This window comes from Seriola aureovittata, chromosome 7 (assembly GCF_021018895.1).
Source record: "Seriola aureovittata isolate HTS-2021-v1 ecotype China chromosome 7, ASM2101889v1, whole genome shotgun sequence".
Taxonomy (NCBI): Eukaryota; Metazoa; Chordata; class Actinopteri; order Carangiformes; family Carangidae; genus Seriola; species Seriola aureovittata.
In genome coordinates, this window is record NC_079370.1 from 14982042 (window position 1) to 14999377 (window position 17336).

General features: G+C 39.6%; 1 protein-coding gene across 1 annotated transcript; it reads right to left on the reverse strand.

Annotated features, from left to right (window-relative positions):
* Positions 1-1264: 1264 nt before the first annotated feature.
* On the reverse strand, positions 1265-17303 carry ankrd28b (ankyrin repeat domain 28b). Its single transcript, XM_056380374.1, has 28 exons — positions 17097-17303; positions 12906-12989; positions 12264-12342; positions 11665-11735; positions 11379-11579; positions 9682-9769; positions 8969-9111; positions 8588-8800; positions 8215-8293; positions 7995-8109; positions 7715-7797; positions 7433-7496; positions 7234-7302; positions 6996-7136; positions 6711-6822; positions 6572-6598; positions 6367-6441; positions 6082-6283; positions 5891-5978; positions 5689-5806; positions 5233-5452; positions 4820-4907; positions 4645-4728; positions 4323-4468; positions 4090-4172; positions 3853-3935; positions 3587-3678; positions 1265-2857 (listed from the first exon to the last, which is right to left on the reverse strand). The coding sequence occupies exons 1-28, from the start codon at positions 17121-17123 to the stop codon at positions 2574-2576; spliced, it is 3159 nt and encodes a 1052-aa protein (XP_056236349.1). The 5' UTR covers positions 17124-17303; the 3' UTR covers positions 1265-2573.
* Between the last annotated feature and the right edge of the window lie 33 nt (positions 17304-17336).

Below are 17336 nucleotides of genomic sequence, written 5' to 3' on the forward strand. Positions count from 1 at the left end.
CCATCCTCCCCCCTTGAACCCGCCCCGATTCTACCACTTCCGATATGCAAGCCAATCACAGGAGCCGCTGTTCGTGACGTCACAAAAAAAATCATTACACGATCTCTCATAGGCTGATTTACTGTAGAACTACAATGACTGAACGTATTGGCAGCTGTTCTCAACACATCATTTTAAAGTTAAAAAGTCAAACTCTAAAATAATCTGACATCTTGAAGGTAGTTTTTGAAATGTCATTAGACTTATTGTATAATTCTGACTTTTATTTAAATATTACGATATAAACCTGATTAAATTACAAAATCAGGGCTGCAACTGAATGATTATTTTCAATATCGATTCGTCTCTCGATTGGATTGGGTTTTTTTTTTTATATTAATTAGTTGTATAATGTATAAAATGTCCATTAATACTTAAAATGTTCATAACAGTTTCTTCTATTCCAAGGTGAAATATTGTGCAACCAGCAATACAAACCCCCAAAACACTAATCAATTTACCAACATAGAAGAGCAAGAAAAAAATTGAATATTTAGTTTAGAGGCTGGAACACTTTTCTTCATTTTTGCGTAAAAAACAATTATCAAAATTGTTTAGATTAATTCTCACAAAATTTCAATTGACTAATTGAATAATCAAATAATCAACTCAGCTCTATATTAAATATATAATATTGAAATTGATTAATACATTTTTGAAATATCCAATTAACTAATAACGGTGACAGGTTTGGAGATTTTAATGCTGCTTTAGATAAACCTAGATCATTATAGTGTTTCAATAATTGCTGTTTTCAAAGAAGTCTGATCAGTGCATCACTTGTCATAGGTTGTGAAAAACATTCCTACACCATGAAGTAACTAAGAAAAGTTTGCTGGATGTAGCACGACTAACATTAACTGCATCCAAAAAAACAGATACTACTCTGCAAATTCTACTACTGACTTATTATAAATTATAAATCTCCTCTACAGGAGTGCCCTGGCCAAAGCTGCAAACACAACATAGAATTTACAAAACAAAAAAAACACATTTATAACATTTTATAGAAAATAATCAAGTGTAGGTTTAAATTAAGTCTCATAGATAATGTCAAATTGATAAACATCACTCAAGATACCATTAGAAAAAGTTTTGAAAACAACACATTTTACATGTGATTTTCCTATTGTGACAAAATGTCTTCTGTGAAAAGACTCTCAAGTTGCTTCATGTGTGCCATGTTTTTAACAGAATTAAAGGCAATACTCCATAAAGACTCGTGTTCATTATTAAATAACTCATTTCTTTATTACTCATAAAATATACAGCAATCTCAGTACTGAAAGAATTCATTGGAGCTTTGAATTCACAGTCATAATTTCTATATACATGCTAGTTTCATCCCTCTTCAAGAAAAATCAAGGAAAAGAAAAAAAATCTTTTCCATTCTAATGAAGCTAGCAAATGTATTGTACACATTTCCAGTTAAAAGGATCTTTCAACAGACAGAAAAGGGAATTTTGAATCATGGTAGGATTGAGTGGTTTCTTTTTTGAAGTTAAAGCAAGCAAAACCTGTCAACAAACATTGACTATAAGAGCAAAAAAATATCATTCAAACAGAAGAAAATCAAATGCTGTCCTATCATTGGTTTACAGTGTTTCTCCTCACAAAGCTGAGCCTCAGCTACCTCAGTATTGGATCAGTGCTTCTTACAGTTGTATCATTACTTACCTAGTGTGCATCACTGTACTTTCACAGCTGCCTCTACAAACCCATCTTTTCTCAGTAACTAATGAAGGCACAAAATAAACACATAAATAGGAACCAAAAGTACACAAATAATTTATTCTTGAAAGACTAAACCGCAATGGACAGGTCAATATACAAAGGTAAGGTTGATCAACTTAAAAATTACCTGGTGCACATATCAAATGTTTTTATATTACTCAGGTCAGAAAATTTGATTTTTTTCCTAGAAGATAAGGAGTTTAAGACATGAACATGGCTATATTAAAATTTTGATCTCAAAAAATAAATGATTTTCCCCCTGTATGACTTACAGACTTGAAGGACAAGTGTAGTCTGACGAATGTAGTGTGAGGATATCAACCTTCTTAAACGCCTCACAAAAATTTCCAAAATGAAAACTGGCTCCTTCTACCCCCCCCGCTAACTGATCAACCCAAATTCTCATCTCATGTACACAGTTAAAACTGGGTTAAAATGCGTCCATGTCTTTTGGTCCCTGTCCATTTAGCTCTCTGTGAAGTGCTACCATCCCTCTTCAGCATGTTATTGCCTTACAAAGGTCGCTGTCTGCCCAACAAGTAAAGTTTTTAGCACGCAAGAAGTCAGTGTTGGTAAAGCAGCTGAGGTCCAGTATCAGCTGGAAGGACACCTGGTGCTGGATGAGGTCGGGATGAATGTGGGCCAGCCTGCTGCACCTCCTCCCTCTCTTGTTCTCTTGTCAGGGGGACTCTTAAGGCTCCTGTGGCGGCTATTCTCTTCTTCTGCCCTCCCAAGCTGGCGGTGGGTGATTTTTAAGACACAGTGTGTGTGTTTATGCATTTATCACTTCCTCCTGTCCCTCAGTACGTCTCTGAATCAGAGTCATTGAGTTCCTCGTCCTTGTAGAAGCCCTCGTGATGGCTGATGTTATTGAAGCTGCAGTAGGAGCTGTGCTCACCGCGCAGCACGGGCAGACTGTCGAAGGTGACGCTCTTGGAGGGGCTGGTGGTGTAGTGGTTAATGGCACTGAAAGGGAGGGTTGGTGCCGGGGTGCAGGGGGACACAGGCATCATGGTGGCCAGGATGAGGGCTAGGCAGTCTGCCACATCTTTGTTGGGGGCACAAGCCAAGGCGGGTGTATAACCTGAAACAATGACAGTGCACCAGTGTTACACATTTTATACAAGTAATACACAGCTTCATGTTAGACCGAGAAAAGCTGCAAAATCTAACTACTGAGAACCTGAAATATTTGGTGTATTTTCAGCTGCATGACTGAATTTCCCTTTTAACCGTATAGATGCTTAAATTAAACATTTTTGTACTGATGTTAGTTTTAGTGCTAGAGTATAAATAACAGTTAGTTACCTGTTAAGCGCTATACAACATAGGGTATCCATAGGACTTTGTCATTCACTTGATTAAAACTGCTGGAGCTCTATGAGCTTTATCAAATTCATTTAATATCAAATCTGACTATACAACACATCCTCTTTAAACCAGTGAGTCTGAGAATTTCTAATCAAGCTGAACTAAACTAAAAGATTAGTATTGAATATCACCCAGGCAGGTGATAGCAAGTGATTTAATTGCCTTTCAACTGATCAAAGTCTTATCCAATATGTCAGCTATCATTTTTCCTAAAGGAACAATATCCATAAGGCAAAGGTTTTAGAAGTTTGACAAGCAACTTAAATATTTGAAGTGTGGAATTATTTTAAACTGGAAAATAAAAAGGAGCCCAAAGCCATTATTAAATCCATTTAAGTATCCATGAATTTCTGATTTTGTTGTCTCCACTTCTGAATGTACTGTAAGAGAGAAAATATATAATTGATTGTATATACCAAAAGAAATGTTACTCTGAATTTACCGTTTTCATCAACTGCAAGTACACTGGCTCCCTTTGCAAGCAGCTCTTGCACCACCACAGTCAGACCATTTCTTGCAGCCACATGTAGGGGCCTTAAAAGAAAAGATTCAACATGAATATGCCGCAGACAGGTTAATATTTTTCAGTTGGTTCTGCATCACTGATAATAATTCAAATCCACACAGTTATCTTCAAAGACTACCACTCATTCCATCACTCAGATACAGGAAGAGACAAGACAATAATATAATACAAGTGATACATACGTCTGTAAGGCGGCGTTAGTGGCATTTATGAGGTTTCTGTCTGTAATCTTCTCTAATATCAACAAGGCACTGGTTTCATGTCCCTGTAGAAAAGAGGTACAGAACATTGAATGTCAAAATAACCATATACAGTAGCTTCAAAATGTATAGTAGATACAGATTGTCAGTATTAGGGAGCATACTGTATATTTGCTGCGGTAGAATGTAATAATAGTGCCACCATATGGTGATACACACCTTACTGCAGGCCAGATGAAGTGCAGTGTTCTTCACAGCATCCTGCAGAGTGAGATCTGCTTTTGCACTGCTCACCAGCAGTTCTAACAGTGAGGGTGAGAGGGCACATCACAACGAAACGCGAATTAAAGTTAATTCAATGCAACATTGCTTATTAATTCAATACTGCGCCGATTATTATGCCCACAGTGATATTTCCCAGTCTGCCGGTCAAAGCAGAGAAGCAATCGTACCGACAGCGTTGGTCTGGCCATTCTCAGCAGCCATCATGAGTGGGGTCTTCCCTGCAGTGTCAACACTGTTGACCTGAGCGTTGTGGCTCAGCAGCAGCTGGAGACACTCCACATGGTCAGTGAAGGCTGCTGCATGCAGGGGGGTCCTGCACAAATAACATCAGAATAAGGCTTTTAAATCAAGCAATCCTATACAAGATTTTACTCTTTAATTTTTCATTTGAAATAATGATTCCCTAAGAAAGGTGCTCAGAATCAGGTGTGTTACAAAACTCTTGAAGCTGCAGTTCTTGCTGTACATTGCTTATATGAGCATGTATACCTGTTTTTACTGTCTTTGGTATTGACAATGGCAGGGCCCAGAGTGTCTATCAGCATCTCGGCTGCACCTTCGTTGTCATGGATCCTAAAGAAGAGAAAAGTGCCATTTATTTTTTCTGTTGAAGGTTCTGTCTTTGCATACACTGATGGAAACAGAGGACAGCAGAGGATCTTACACAGCACAGTGGAGGGGGCTGAAAGAATTGCCTTCAGCCTTGTGAAAAACCTCCTGTTCCAGCAAAACCTCCACACATGTATCATGACCTGCAGGAAAGAATACAGAAAGCATTAGCTGCACCAGCCTTCATCTCTGGGTGCTCACAGCCGGGGCTCTCTTCAACATTTTTCCTTATCAACACTTCAAAATTCAAACTTGGGTGCAGTAGGAGATTGAACAAAAGAATAATATAAAGAACGAGCACGAAACATGAAAAATAAAATGTGGATGAGTATTTTAAATCTACAAGTGCTGAAGCGCTCCAATTAACTTTCTTGGCCGCATGTCTGTATTTAAGAGCATACACTGCCAAACATTTCCATAACTATATGCATTTCTTTTTAAGAGGTCTTCAAAGCCTCATCTCTGTACCATTGTAGCAGGCCCAGTGCAGTGGGGTGTAGCCTTGGTTGTCTGTTAAGACAGGGAGTGTTTCCACTGATTGGGCAGCATGCAGCAGGCCTCCCAGTACCCCAGTGTGTCCACATGCTGCTGCCAGGTGGATCGGTGTGCGCCCTTTACAGTCTCGCACCAGGAAGCTAGCGCTGTGCTGAAGCAAGGCCTCCACACATTCCTCATGACCGGTCACCGCCTGAGGAAAGAAAGCAGTTTTTACTGATGATTGATTATACCCTGAATGATGATGTAATTGAATGACAAGAGCTGTGTTTTTCAGTTGGTTCCTTCCAAAGACAAAGAGAGGGAAGTTTGTGCTTATGGTTTCTTTGCAGGGCTGCTCCACCCAGATTCAAAAACAAATGTGGTTCAGGTGACTATTACTTGCCACAAGGAGAAAAAATGCATGTAAGAATAATGACATCCCCTTACTCCTCTATGCAAGGCCGTCCTGCCCCACTTGTCTTTGGCTTCTACATTGGCTCCCTTATTTAACAGAGAATACACACAATCTGTGTGTCCACTCAGGACCGACAGCATCAGAGGGGTTCTAAGAGATAAGAAACAATAATGTCAGCAATTACTTTAGAACATAAGTGGGGAAAAACAAATCACTTCACTACATTTTACTTACTGTCCATTCCCATCTTGAATATCTACTGCACTTTGAAGATCAGCATTTCCAATCAGCAAACGTAAACATTCTGAATGACCATTGGTAGCTGTAGGGAAAGGAAACTCCATTAGCATTACTCACTATATTGTATTTGGGTCTGAAGAGTCAAATGTAGGCAAATTCATGACCTACTAACTCCAGGTAAATACCTGCAGCATGGATGGGGGTTCGCTTCAAGGTGAAGTCTTTGACAAGGATGGAGGCTCCTTGGTTGATTAAGACATCCACACACTCTACATGACCCTTAAAGGCAGCCAGGTCTAATGGTGTGCGCCCTTGGCTGTTTCTCACATCAAGATCCAGCAGAGACTGTACCAGAACCTCCATAGCATGGTGGTGACCATGGTATGCCTGAAAGATTAATTTACCATGAATAAGTTAACATAAATAAACTGAGACCGAGAACAATGCCAATATAAAGGTAATACACTCACAGCAAGGTGCAAGGGGCTGACGGGAGCTCTGACATCAGAGTCATTGAGGATGTCTGTCCCTGAGGTTTCCATTAGCTGAACAAACCAAATGCAGAAGTTAGAGCTTCCTGCTCATATAATGACACTGATCTATGTGAGTTGTGGCCTATTTTAGACATGAAAAATCCCAAACATACACATGGAAGACAGCACAAATTCTACTCACCACATCTAGAGGTGTTTCACTTGCAATCTGTAAAATGGAGTGGGGGAAGCAGTGAGGCATTAAACATAACAATACAGCAAGACGTAAATATGGACACGCTGATCATCATATGTCGTTTACTCTGGAGTAAAGTTCTCACCAGCTCCAGACAGAGGCGATGTCCGTACGCCGAGGCGTAGTGCACAGCATTATAGCCCTGATTGTCCCGGATCCCTGGATTTGCATCATTTCGCAGTAAGTATTCCAGGCACCTGCACACACAACAAAGAAGCTGTCGTCAAGGAAACAAGATCTTCTTTGAACTGTTACTTAGCATAACCGATAATGCAAGTGAGCTTTCATCCCAAAAACCCTCAAACATAACCCGCCTGCCACACAGGCACCACCTCCTTTAAAAAAAGAGATTTTTCAAAGTATTACTGACTTTCCATCTGTGTCAGAGGCAGCGGCGTAGTGGAGCGGAGTGCAGCCCCGTTCGTCTAAGTCATTGACACTGGCCCCAGAGCCCACCAGAGCAAACAGGCACTGGTAGTTACAGTTGGCAGCAGCATAGTGCAGAGGGGTCCTGGAAAAGCAAACATCGCTCAGTTCACTGTTCAAATTTAACAGAAACTGGCAGAGGACAAACTCTTGATCTAAGTCGACCAGTAAATGCTACAAACCTGCCGAAACTGTCCTTCCTATTAAAGTCTGCACCCGTGTTGAGGAGAAGATTGAGACATTCCAGGTTTCTGAAGGGGTTAGAGAGATTTATATGATGATGTAGTGATAATTACAATATTATTTTTGTTACAGGTCATGAACTATATCTTAACACTTATTACTAATTATTAATATTAAAGATGCTATTCCTGTACTCACCCCCCAGCAGCTGCAGCATGTAAACAGGTCCTTCCGAAGTCATCAGGAGTATCAATATCAAAGCCTGCGTAGAGTAAAGGACATGATCTTACATATACTGCTTACTGTATGTGATATTTTACAGTACAGATGTGTTGAAGTGTTAAAATTTTGGATAACAAAAGGAAAAACCTTGTCAAGAATTTTGGCCTATTAAAACGCAGTATCATAACAATTCAAATACAGGACTGGTATCATTTTGTTTTGTGGACAGCCTCACAACTTGAATAAAGATTTGCTCACCTGAGGACAGGAGCTTTCGGCAGCAGTCAGAGAATCCACTGAGAGCAGCCAAATGCAGCGGGAACATACCATGAACACCTCGTCTAAAAAAGACACAATCATAGTGCTTTAGCCAGTATCAATGGTGCATAGTACATAGTATAGAATCATCTGTAATCATCCATATCAGCTACATACCAGTCAACACTTGTCAGCTTTGGAAAGGTTTTTAAACATGGAGCTCTTTCACATTGTATAAAGTTGGAACAGTTGCTGGAAAAGGGCAAACAGGCTGACTTACTTAGCTGTGTCAGCTCTGTTGGTGATGAGAGTGTTGATGAGGAGCTCGTGTCCGTATCGGGCAGCAATGTGCAGTGGTGTATTTCCGTTTTTATCTTCACAGTCAATTTCAGCACCTTCAGAAGAAAATAAAAACAAGCACTCAGCAAGCGTTACACTACGAGGCAGTTTTAGTTTTGCTGTCCAGTGAGGGAAATAACGTCAGTTAGGCTGAAGCTCACCATTCTCGATGATTGCTTGCGACCTAGAAAACCTCCCATGGATGGCTGTCATGTGGAGGGGAGTCTTACCATCTTTACTCTGGAATCAAGCAAGATCATAGTGGTATCAGCAATGGTCATTACTATGGCTTTCAGCTATAAAGTATAATGCCCAATCAACAGGCTCCAAAAAAAAATGAGAAGTTATAAAACTTTACTTCTGACCTGCAGAAAAAAGGCACAGTTATGTTGCAGTGCAATTACTTACGGCCACTTTACACTTGGATCCAAACACAAGCGACACACGAGACTGTATAAGTTTCCTAGTTCACAATGTGCATCTCTTTTCCAAGTAATCCGTGTTAAAACAGTGAGAGGAGACATTCTTATTCACCTTGATGTTGACATCAGCCCCGTTGCACACTAGCAGCTCCAGGCAGAGCGCCCCATGGCGTGAGGCAGCGGTAAAATGGAGAGGTGCAAAGCCCTTCTCGTTCACCTGGTTGACATTAGCTCCACATTCAATGAGCTCGTTCACCACCACGTCCTGCCCGTTGTAGCAGGCCACGTGGAGGGGTGTGTTGCCATATGCATTGGGCTCATTGATCTAGACAGGAAGATAAACACAAAGTACAAATTGGTACTAATACAGGGCTGTTACTTTTATAGCACACAATATAGAAATCTGTTGAGTCATTATTCAAAACATATCTCTCTCGATCAGATAATAAGATCTGGCAGTGTCTACAGTGTAATGAAGGTGGGTGGAACTTACATCCACCCCCAAGTCCAGGAGGTATTTGACAACACTAATCATTCCACTGGAGGCTGCCGCATGTAGGGGGGTGTAAGATTTCTTATCTTTGCAGGCCACCTCGGCCCCATGAGATGCCAGCAGCTTCACCACTTCTATGTGCCCTGAAGACAAAAAGAGAATGATTTCATTACATGTCTATGCTATCAAGATATGATCAAATATATCATACAGTCATATTTGGCTACACTGGGCAACATTATTGCAGCAGACAGTACAGAAAACTAAACACAATAACAGTTTCAAGGTTGAATGTTAAATTTCTTTTCTAAATGTTGACGTCAATGGCAACATTTTAAAAAGATTCTTTGCTGGTATATTTTGTTGAAGTTAGTTATAAGTAGGTAGTTAGTTGAAGTAAGTTAGTTATAACTTCATATGCATCTCTCACATATGTTCCATGCAGCAACTGTATATACAATCTTTCCTAAAGGGCCTTAAACTAAAATATATCAACATATTACATATCAACAAAAAAAATATATGCATGTATTTTTGTTAAATAAAAGTACTAATTTCAGAGTGTATTACTTTTAGTGCTTTTACATATAGTTAAAACAAATATGAAAAAACACTACTACATATTATAATTATATCCTGGTGACTTTTAGTAAGCATATGAAATGAATTCCGAATGTAATTTGATGTAAAAATCCATGTGGTTGATTTATTACCCATGTAGGCTGCCCAGTGGATTGCACGTCGGTCCTTCTTGTCAAAGGCATTGATGTTTGCTCCTCTGGAGAGCAAGAGCCTCACCATCTAACAACATCAATAGAGAAAAAAGAGCAATCAGGAAAGATGTCAAGGGGAGTTGCAACCTGAAGACTACCAATTCTGCTGCCTTTGAGTCAATGTGGCAACTCATATAACCATGGTGTTTAATGCCTTAATACTAGGGCTAACGTACTGATCCTACTGATGCTCTGTACACCACATACATGTGTACAGCTACTTTCAATTCAGTCTAATCTCATGAATTAGGAGCATCCACAAGGCTTTAAACTCTTTTTTTAAAATCCATAAACAAATGGGGGTTGAAAAACTTTTTGACCTTTAGCATAAACTCAATGCAGGTAAACCAACAGAATGAGAAGACATAAGTATGAAACTGTCAGTTTTCACTCAGTGCCCATATTGCAGCATATGCATAGGTTATGTTATGACATTGAACATAGGCTACAACTGCGTGTCCTCACCTCGCTATTTCTTGTGCGTTTTACTGGAATATTGCTAAATAACCAAAAAGTTCTTTGAATGTCTTTTATGCATTGATTTGCATTACCCCATAATTGGATAAAACATTGAAACTTTAATCTACTTTACATGCAAGTATATGATTGCAATGAGTTATTTGCATGCAAGCACGATTAGGCGAGCACTGTCTGTACATATTGTGCCCTTGACTGTGTGACCACAATTTATGACTGACAACTCGCAGTGTCAGTCTAAAAAATGATGATCTGAGAGAAATTTATTTTATTTTCTAAAAAAGCTATGACTGGTTCATTTGAAAGCAACTTTATTGTTTGTTGAGCTGTGGCTTCTCCGGTTTGTCCTAATGCTTGGATTTGTGCAACTGACACCCAGATCAAAAGGGATTATTATCATCCTACCCAACCTCGATTTTACTATACACTCACTAATACAGCAAAGGCTGAGCTTAGCTATTTGTTTAAAATGGAATGTAAAACCTGTAAGACTAAGTCACAAAGGACGCCAAATTCTGAAGATAAAGTAACTTAATTTGCTGTTAAAATATTTTTCATTACATACAGTATTAAAAAACAAAACAAAACAAAAGATAGACAAAGAGAAATAACTATTTCTAAAAAGGAAAAGCTGACTAATGTCTGCATGTTTGTCTAACTAATAGCTGTGGTTATGACTGTTAAACAGTGGCGGGTTTATATGGACATGTTGATTGTTTCATCTCATATTTCTTAAATGGGTAAAAATGTAGCCATTGTTCAGTTGTTCTGCACAGAACATTGTACAATGCCCAATGTGTTTACACATTTATGAGGCAAGCAGAAACACTTCCTTTCAGTAACAGCTAGGTAACACACCCAACCAATAGTTTGCGAGTAAAAACTTTGTGTGCAAAGTACATCCTCTCTTGAGAGGAGAATTATACTGTATTCATCAATATGAATAGTAATAAGGTGGTTACAGTTTTAAAAACACAATAAAGACAGGACAGACTGTACAGCCACACAGTCAGCACACGTTTTGTTTAAGGGGATTGATATTCAAATGTCTATCCATTAAGGTACAACTAAATCAATACTAAAGGAATTAAAGCACTTCTTAAGAGTACAGCCCAATCAGTACAGAGTACAATCAAACAATACTTCGGGACTAATTTTACCTCCAGATGACCGCTGAAGGCTGCATGGTGCAGCGCAGTCCGGCCTGCCCTATCTGACACATTCACATTGCTAAGCTGTGGGACGAGGGCTTCAGCGCAGCGGACAGCCTTATTGGCTGCAGCGATGTGAAGCGGCGTCTGCCAGTTCTTGTCTCGGGCGTTTACGTCTGCAGAGTGTTTCAGCAAAACCTGGACAGCCTCCTGCAAGAAGTCATCACATATAGGTGTGGATTGTTTTGATTTGTAAAACAATGTGTGATAGAGAATAAAAGAAACATTCACATACCTCACTGCAGGAGGCCACAGCCCGGTGCAGAGGAGTGAGCCACTTGTTATCTTTGGCATTTACTCTGGCACCTACGAGTCAGAGGACATTGGCTGTGAGACTGTTTAAGGTCATGCAGTTACATGACATCTAGTGCAGCATTTCAACAAAATGACTGAGGCCTTTTCAACAGCAATGAAGTGCTGTTTTGTAATATCTCCATTTGCAGAGCAGACTGCAAAGGGTGCATGTAGAGCTATTTCACAATATTGAATACAGATGCACCATCTGGCCTCATAGGCGTATAAATATTCAACTGATTGTCACATTTGAAACATGTCATTATGCTGTCAGACAGGGTAACATTGCTATCATTCACCACTTCCTCCAGTACCCGGAAAAGAGAACCAAGTATGTCAGGACCTCCATGTATGGTGGGGAGTAGAAAGGTGACAATGACTTTGCCCAAGGTGATTCTCTAAGGTTTCAGTGGATGCAAATATCACGAGGAACGTTCCCAAATTGATATGATGAGTTTGGCCATATCTATCTCCTTCAATAATATGGCTGTATTTGACTTTAAAAGCCTATTTACATAGATTTCTCCTAAAAAAAAATACCTGAAAGAATCAGCAGCTCTATAATTTCTGCATCTCCGAGATAGGCAGCAGCATGCAGTGGAGTTCGCTTCTCATTGTCCTGTAGGAATGTGAAGAGAAAAACAATACTATGACTAAAAAGACACATAACAGCTTGCATTACACTTTAACCTTGTGTTCTTTCTCTACTTTATACACGCAAATATGGTCTGTCCTGACCTGTTGGGACATTAAAGAAAAAGTGTATTTTTTTATGTCCCAACAGATCAGGAATGCATGAAAAGGAGAAATAGCAATTAAATGTTGACAGCCACACAGTCGCCATTCAAGGCAAAAAGGGTGTTAAAACATAAATTCAGTGAAAGCCTTCCAGTGAAATACAAGCAAGTATAACCCAGCCATATTTTGAAACAAACACCCCCCCCCCCGCAGTAACTGTGAGGAATGCAATAAAATAAGTAGAGCCAGATCATGCAATGGGAACTGTAAAAACCAACCAGGTGCTGTTTTGTACTCTGCAACTCTTAATTGAAAGAGTTGTACGAGGCTTTTCAAGGACAATTATACACGAGAGGTTTTAAATTCAGTGTTGTTGGGATGTTTTTTTTTTAAAATAAATAAGAGAAAACGGGTGCAGCTTTAGTGGGAGTCTGTTGGGATTACCTGTGCATTCACATCCTCTTTTTTGAATATGAGTGAGCGTACTTCATCTGGGTCGACATTGAAGATAGCTTTCAGCAAAGCAGGCTGTAAAAGAAAGAGACGGTGTCAGACATGAAACACCAACAGTATAGGTAACATTTGAGAAAACAATAACCATTCAAACCTTGGAGACCTTAGACCTTAGAGAGACTTCTGGATCCTCGTCATCAAGCACCACAATACACACACGATTCATTTGCACTGAGATTAAACAGTCATGTTTAGGCTGCGACAAAGTCACTAAATATTGACAGAGGCATTTTAACACAATGACTCCACAAATCAGAACTTGATGGAGGCAGACTGTCAGGATCAATACTGACAAAAGCTGAGAAGCTACTTTCTAATTCTGTTCTGTGTTTACAATCTGTTGGTAAGACAGAAAGCCATGTGTACACTATGCCACAGAGAGAATTACCACAATCTTTAAATTGAAACAAGTTCAGGAATGTGCTCCATATGACTGATGTGCTGCCCATCTTCACTTTCTGTCCAGATAGATTTTAAACTTTAGCATGACTAGCCTCCTGTGACGGTGTGCATCTTGACAAAAAACAAGAACGAGAAAAAAGAGAAAACTATCCTCTGCTGATCTCGGTCACTATTACAACAGGTGGCAAAGATGATAAAAGTTAAACAAGGTTTCCAAAATAAAACTGGAGAAAAGGAGAAAGTTGTTGAAGTTCTTTGTGAAGTCTGACTCTTAAAGATCGTGCCATTCCTGCCCTGGCTTCTAATTTAGCTGGCTCCACCCTTCTTAGGGGAGTATACACAGGGAAAATACTGCTGTGTATTTTAGAAAAATATGTATATATTTCCTTATTTCCATTTGGCATGAACATTCATGTATGCCTAATTAAAAAAAAAAAATCAAAGATCTCCAAGAGAGTAACTGTGTTTTATAAGACATGCAACTAAAACCATAAAGATTTAAGGCAATATTTGTCCATGTGTGGGTAGCTTAAGTGATTTATTGTGACACTGTTGCAGCATTTTGCCAATACTTCCTGTAAGACAGAGCTCTCTCACAACACTCGCAATGTCCCTAAAGAGTGAGTTGGGACTAAGAAACCAGTGCTCCAACACAGCAGGCTTAAAACTTGACAGAGTGTCTACAGCATCTTATCCATATAGTTGCTTACAAATGCTCAACAGTCCGCTCAGCAGTGCTCACTGTAAGAATAATGACAACCAAAAGTGATAACTTCTACATTAAACTCCAGCTGCCACTGCAAACGTGTACTTTTGGCCACCAAATTGTTCAGAATAAAAAATGGTCACTCACTTGTTGGTAAAGCGTAGTTTTGCCACATCATATACAAAAGTCTGAGCCCCAAAGAGAGTCAACTTAAAATTACTAGTTCATCTTTCATTTCATCTCTGGATGGCCTGGTCCTTCATAAAATACCAAGCTGGGTGAAAATCAGTTTGTCACCGCTAAAAAGCATAACATCAACTTTTTTTAGTGTTTCATCTCTAAAATTGATCACATTTACCTGAAACCAATGCTGAAATCAATGCCACTATAAACAGTCACAAACTGTACAATTAAGTCTGCTAACGGACCCTCATGCATCATGTTGGCCAGCTCAGAATTACTGTGCTCCCCTATCTGATCCTCCATAACACCAGCACAGTGTTTGATCAGGCAGTTTTCCACTGCCTGTGGGAGGAGGCTGGCATGGATGGGGAGAACAGTGAGGGCAGGGGATCCCTTCCAGAGGCTGCAACTGGTTACCCATGAAAGACCCAGATGGAACATTCCTAGCTTCCACAAAAACTTAACCCTTTCCTGACTATAGTCAAGTTTCTAAAAAACAATTTAAGCCATCGTGGTGAGCTTACAGCTGCAACCAGTTAGAAGTTGTTTCCACTAGTAACATCTGTGAAATTTGGTGATACTCAAATGTTGTGCAAAATGTAAGATAAAGAAGCAGGAGGTTCCTGTTACCAAAAGTGCCAAGAGTCAGCAGAGTTTAAAAATCACCTGCTGCAACATTTGGCTTAATGAAAACTGTATTATCTTGCATTGCCTTTATCTGCCATCAAAACACCTTTGGTGGAAAAAAAAGAGGAGGAAAATCTTTAATTTGAACAGTCAAGCTCTCTGGAAACAACCATTTCCATGAGTTGCATTTCTTTTTGCATACATTCAGAATGATGTAGCATGCAGAGTGCATTTGTTCATTAAGATCTCATCCCTCATTTAACCCATCAGGCTGCCCAGCTAGCTAATTAGCTAATGTGCAGCCATGTACCTCATAATACTTAATGTGTAGTTTACACGGCACAGTTTGAGCCACATACTTTACAAACTGTATCAAACAGAACTAGCTGAACTGAACTGCCTCCCCATAGGTTTCAGTAGCTAGCAAGGTACTTAAAGTCAAGCACGGAGCCAAAATACTTTCACCTTTGGCTGTACTGTAAGGCTTCTATACTATAGTATATTACTACGCATGGCGACTTGGGTAAAATTATTCCTTTTGACATGTGATGAAACCATAAGGACAAGATAGGTTTTGCCCTCGTACAAATTTGAGCCACATGATGTATTTCAGCAATTGGATTGATGTTCAATAAGTATTTAAAATAAGCAAGACAAAAATTATCATTACCATTCAGGGAGTCAGTAGCTTACAGCCCCATTTTAAAAACATAGCACAGGCCTTTCATTCACTTATTATAATGCCCATGAATATCTGCAGGGTGCAATGGAGGTTACAGTTACTGAGGATTTAATTCAGGGTAACAAGCAGGCACTTGTGCTTCTTATACTGTTTCATTTTGACGATTTCTGAATATCCCCCACAGTTACAAGGAAGGACAAATCTGCATTTTGTTGTTTTCAGTTCTTCAGTACTGCATGATTGGTGTAGGAGATTTTCTATGCTTCTCTAGCTGCACGACTGTGCACCTCCTCTCCTCATACAAGCCAGCCTAGTTAATACCATCACCATGGAGACAGCTCTTTGGCAACTCCACTGGCTCACAGGAGCCTAGGCACACGATCATTCAAGCACACACACAATGAAAGACACATGCACGTACATAATATGTTACAAGAATAGCAGGCATGTGCAAAACACAGTTCTTAGATGATAACAGAAAGCTATTCTCGTTTTCATGAGTAGGTGGCAAGTGTTTAATACAGTTAGAGGACACATGTCTAATACTGTCACACTGCCAGTCACCTCAAACATTTATTATAACCATTACACAGCAGTTTGCCTGCATGTATTTATATAGTAGAAATAAATACATTTTGCTAAAATACTATTTCCTTATTCAGCTTACAGAGACGGCTTATTTATTTGCAGTATTTACAACAGACAGTTGATCACACAAAGGGTTGTGATCAAGCTGCTTTATCAAAATTTAACATTCACAGCATTAACAATCACTGAACAGAACAGGGTGTTATGACAGAGCCCCCCTTCCACAAAACGGTAGTGATATTCAAATAAAATTAAACATTTAGTGAGGTGAATCCGTTGAAAAATACTACGCTATTTATTAAGTGTTTACATTTTATCCTATTTCCCAGCTATCACAAAACCTCCCTTTCTAAGGTAGTTTACATATATATGTCACAAACGTCCAGTTGTCACAGTAATGTCACAATCAACAGATCACTTTGGTTGTTGTGGTCATCATCTCAATCCACATTGCAGAGATTTAGTGTCTATTATTAAATCGTTGAATCACTTGCAAGCGACAACATAAGCCCAGCTTTGTATTGTTTTGTCACAATATGCTAAGTAGTCACTTTCCAAGTGAATAGCTGGTGGCATTTTGCGCAGGCTCTGGCTAATTGCTGGAGATAAACACAGGCTCATTAGCTGGTTACAACTCTATAACCGCTTGACCATGTGTCTGTGTAAATGTGATGGCTCTTATTATCGCCAAAAACATGACTCCATATGTGATTCATCTGACAGCGCTATGCTTCACTTTCACCCTTAAAGTTACCATTCAATATGTAGATTTCCATGAAAGGCTTTAGGAAACCCTTCCGTTTCGGAGAATAGCTTAAGAGACTCGAATTACATTCCGCTGGCGATGGTTGAAATCGGGACAGCTAGCTACCTTACGCTAGCCAGCCAACATTAGCTTAAACTTAGATCTGCTTTTGACAGAACGAACACTTACCTGGTCTCGAATTTTGAGAACCACCATATTTCTGAGATTTTAACTGTTCTCATGCAGATTCATAAAGGGATATTTGTCTCCTTCCGAATAGCAGTGTTTGATCTCGGTAGCTCTCCCGCTGGTCCACTGGAGGCCTAGCGTGACGCTAACTTAGCTCTCTTGCTAGCTCCCTAACCTATGGCATGAAAGCAGAGGAGTAGCGGAAACTCCATAACATTGCCGCCACCATACTTCCCCTCC